We start from the raw sequence: 4,478 nt of genomic DNA, 5'->3' as shown, positions 1-4,478 counted from the left end.
GGCTGTAGCAACTTGTGAGCTAGTTTGGATCAAACAGTTGCTTGGAGAACTGAAGTTTGGAGAAACCGGTCATATGGAACTTGTGTGTGATAATCAAGCGGCCCTTCATATCGCATCAAATCCAGTGTTTCATGAGAGGACTAAGCACATTGAGATTGATTGTCACTTTGTAAGAGAAAAGATACTCTCAGGAGATATTGTTACCAAATTTGTGAAGTCAAATGATTTGCAGATATCTTCACTAAGTCTCTTACCGGTCCTCGTATTAATTACATTTGTAGCAAGCTAGGTACATATAATTTGTATGCACCAGCTTGAGGGGGAGTGTTAGAATAGAATAGGAAAACACAATCCTACACAAACTAGGAATAGTTTATAGTCTCCTATTTGGTAAGGAATTGTATTATATAGTGTCTATAAATAGGGTTCTCTATGTAATTATTACAGTAACAATTCAATAATATTCTTTCCTTATATTTCTCACGGTGAGAAAGGTGATGGTTCAGAGATTTCAATAACTTGGCTGAACGCACAGTGAAGGACGTACCTCATACATGAAACCACTAGGCATAGAACAATATAAAAAGATATGAAACAGGTAAGTTGGATTCATTTAGGAAGTTGGTGATTCGCTGCTACTTCATCCTCCCCACCCCTCTTTTGACCTAGTTACTAATAGAAAGTTGAACAAACAAGACCTTGATGAACTTTAAATTAAATCTTATTGCTCACAAAATTGGTGGTTTTTGGTATTTTCATGTAGTTGACTGCTTCCTAAATCTACAACTTTTATTTAGAGAAGATGTAATCATTTCATAATATCATATCAAAGCTGATCTAGCAACCCTTGTAAATTGAACTACATCAGTTCGTAGAGAAAATAATTAACAACACCGATGTATCTTACCAAACTGATTCACGTAACTCCTGACAGGTCATCTTTTCAACAAGTGCTTCATCATTTCCTTCACTTCGCCATATTATGGCAACATCACTTAAAGTCCTCTTTCTTAAACTGAGGCAATTCTTCGCTGGATTCACTCGTGCTCCAGGAAGCCACTGACCACCTGGATGAGATGGACTCTCACGTAAAATACATTCAGGGGGAACTGAAAATGAAATATTCATTTCTTCCAATATGGTTTTCCAAAATACCTAGCAAAATAAGTGATTGAGCAGGAAACAAGAGAGTCAACAAACACATGATTCCTTATTAGCATCAAAAGCACAACATAAGTCCAATGATCATGACATCGACCTCAAATTAGATTCAACCTAACCTACCTCTTGGTCGGAGACTGAAAATCTCTGAAAATCTGAGAAGCTAGAAATTGGGTCTTCATATTTTGATCCCAAGAACTCCTTTCCACGTCTTTCCAAAAGTTGACCAATATTTGTCAACCTTGCAGTTTTTCTGTTCCAGAAAAGATGAAATCAAAATAACATTTATAACAAATTCAAACAAATTTAAGTTCCCGGGAATTCTATGCCACTATAATTATATCCATACACTGCAAAACAACAAATGCAAAATCTACCCAGTTAGGAGCAGTTGGAAAAGGATCACCATTCACTTATCAACAGAAAGTAAGAACAAAGCAAAGGGGAGATCATCATTCAAGTATACAAGTAATATGGAAAATTACCATGATATTGTGAAATCCAATACACCTTTCGACAACCAAACCCACAAAACCATGTCGCATGATGGTACACTCATCCATTAGTCCCAAATTATCACTATTTTTCAGTTAGATGTCTTTCTATCATCCAGTTAAGCATCTTTAATTCAAATTCTTAAACATAACACCATATTTTTCATATGTACATTGATAAAACTTAGCCTATGTGAGCTCCACAAGCATAGTCAGTCACAAATCCAGATAAAACACAGGCAATCATGAAGTGTAAAAATAGTCAAATTAATATTCCATAAAAATGATCAAATCAAAGCTCAAAGAAAGGGAAGAGGGACTAACGGGTCGGGTAACCAGGCAGGCGGGTCAGGCCCAAAATCCTTGTAGCAGCCATAGTACATCATCTGATGGAAAGAGAAAGGAAGGTTTGGGGTGAGTAGTTCTTTGGAGATATGGTACCATGTTTGGGGAGTGGCAGACCCGTAATTACGAACAATCCGGGTCAGTTCTCCGTGAAGTTTCCCGGCGAGTTCAGTGTATATTCCGAGAGCTTCGACATCGGCGACGGTGACGGAATCTAAGGTTTTGTAATTCTCATTAGCCATAACCTACAGAGTCCACACCCACTTGTGAGCGATTGATTACACATAAATTAGAGCAAATGGCGAATCAAACAGCTTGGAGATGAATGATGAGGAGTTGTTAGATGAAGAGAAACCAAACTACTATTACTACCTCTAAAGCTTTATTTTTAATTTGAATGAATGATTGGAAACGTGTAGGTGGCTGCCAAATACTCCCTTCCTTTCCAGTGCAATTTTTTAACTTAGACATATCTATTAAGAAAATAATAATTGATAATATTTAATTTATTATTCTTTTTTTTTTCTAATACAAATTGTGCACTTTACATATTTCTTAAAAAATTATAATTAGAAAAGATAATTTTACTATATCACATTTTGAATATTAGGACAATTATTGTTGGACATCCCAGAATAATACAGTGGAGAACTATTGTTGGACGGAGGAAATAACATTAATTTTCTAAATAAATTAAGAATATAATAAATAAAAAATATTGTCTTTTCTGGATTTCTCAAAAATGACTAGTGAAAAGGGAAAGTAAAAAATCAAAATTAGATAAGTAAAAAAATAGAAAAAGTATAATCATTTGTTTAGTCTATTTTGTTAGAGGGAGTTTGGCCATTTTAAGACAATTTTTTTTTTATGACAAGGGAAACCCGCAATCGCTATCATTTGGGTGCGCACAGGGTAAAACCCCCATTCCTATGCAATAGCTCGCAAACCACATAGGAGAGGTAACCCACACTAGGCAAGCCTGGTGCGACAAGCTCGACCCAGAAGGCAAACCCCTTACTTTCGCTGGCAAAGGGCTTCGAACTTGAGACCTCCAACATGGAAGTCCCAAGCCCAAACCACTGGGCCACCCCGAAGGGTGCAATTTGGTGGAGATAAAGATTGAGGCAACTTTACATAACGTGATTAGATAAAATTAGGAGGACATTTTTAGCAGTATTTTTTATAAAATAAATAAATATCACAATTAGTTGTTAGAAAATATTTACATATTTAGCAGAAATCCAATCAAAATAATTTCTCTGTTTTTGGTCTCAATTATTCCGCCGAAATAATGATATAGCGATTTTATTTTTTTTGCTTTCCCACCAGTTTTCAGAGTCCACAAGAAAATCTAGATCGCGCACTGCAGGGCTTAGTCGAGGGTGACGCTCCCAATAAGATTTTTTCCATATCTAGGGCTTGAATCTGAGACCTCTGGTTAAGGGTGAAGGAGTCCCACCATTGCACCACAACTCATGTTGGTAATGATGAAACGGTTATTAGGGGTACAAAATCAAACAAATATTACTTATTTCAAAGTTTGTGTTATTTTCTTAAGAAACGTCGTAGATGATTGTATTTTAATAGGACTAAAGAAATATTTAAACCACAAGTTAATTAATATGTTTGTATGAATATTTTATCAAAAAATTAGTGGTTGAAAAATCTGATTTTTCTTAATTTGATTTGGTTTATTGATTTAAAATCTGACAGCGTTGATTTGATTTGATGTTTGAACAACCCAAATCAACCCGTCCATGTACACTCCCAAGGCCCTAGCAGTTGTATTTGGAACTCATTTTCCACCCCCTAAGAAGTAGGGAATGATTGATCTAACGGGAAAACTACTTGGGGAATTACTACTAGATCAATAGTATTACGGAAAAGGGTAAAAAATATCCTTGGACTATTTGAAAATGTTCCAATATACCCCTCATTCACCTATTGGGCTAAAGATACCCTTCAATCCATCTTTTTGGTTAACTTTCACCCTTAAAACTAACCCTTTTTCTATTTTTTAGTTATGGTTATTATTATTTATCAGATGGTGTTTTTTTTATTGGATAGAATTAAATTTCAAATCAGATTTCTCCTATAGCCCAGATCCATATCCACATCCCCTAACCAAAATCCCGAACCCGCTGAATATATTTTCTGACGATGATAATTTCATTTCATCACAATTTTCTGACTAATTTCGATAGTCTGATTACTTCATGACCGTCACTTCCGCCGGCGCTACATATGCTTCTGTCGAAATCGAATCTACCACGACATAGGCTTCGAGGTACTCAGCGACGCCTTCTAACCTTGTCCATGCTTCCCTGGCGTCTTTTTATGGGATTATCAGGATTTCGATGGGCACAAAGATCTAGGAGATCGAGGAAGCTTAGTGGAGATTAGTTAGAGCGATGTGGTGGCAATTGATCAGAAAGATTCGTCGGCGGGAGATTTCATGAACATTTATTCTGCCTTATT

At 36.1% G+C, this 4,478-nt stretch overlaps 1 protein-coding gene across 1 annotated transcript in view; it reads right to left on the bottom strand.

The window, feature by feature from the left end:
• LOC102597617 (probable acyl-activating enzyme 17, peroxisomal) overlaps positions 1-2,401 on the bottom strand; it is a 24,552-nt gene extending 22,151 nt beyond the window's left edge. The window contains exons 1-3 of the mRNA XM_006345276.2: positions 1,980-2,401; positions 1,285-1,414; positions 908-1,155 (exon numbers count right to left, since the gene is read on the bottom strand). Coding sequence (XP_006345338.1) covers positions 908-1,155; positions 1,285-1,414; positions 1,980-2,242 — 641 coding nt within the window. The 5' untranslated portion in view covers positions 2,243-2,401. The remainder of the gene's footprint in view (positions 1-907; positions 1,156-1,284; positions 1,415-1,979) is intronic.
• Positions 2,402-4,478: the final 2,077 nt, after the last annotated feature.

Source organism: Solanum tuberosum, unplaced genomic scaffold (genome assembly GCF_000226075.1).
Source record: "Solanum tuberosum cultivar DM 1-3 516 R44 unplaced genomic scaffold, SolTub_3.0 scf00065, whole genome shotgun sequence".
In the NCBI taxonomy this organism is placed as follows: Eukaryota; Viridiplantae; Streptophyta; class Magnoliopsida; order Solanales; family Solanaceae; genus Solanum; species Solanum tuberosum.
Note: the sequence above shows the minus strand (reverse complement) of the source record. Positions and strands in the feature narration are given on the sequence as shown.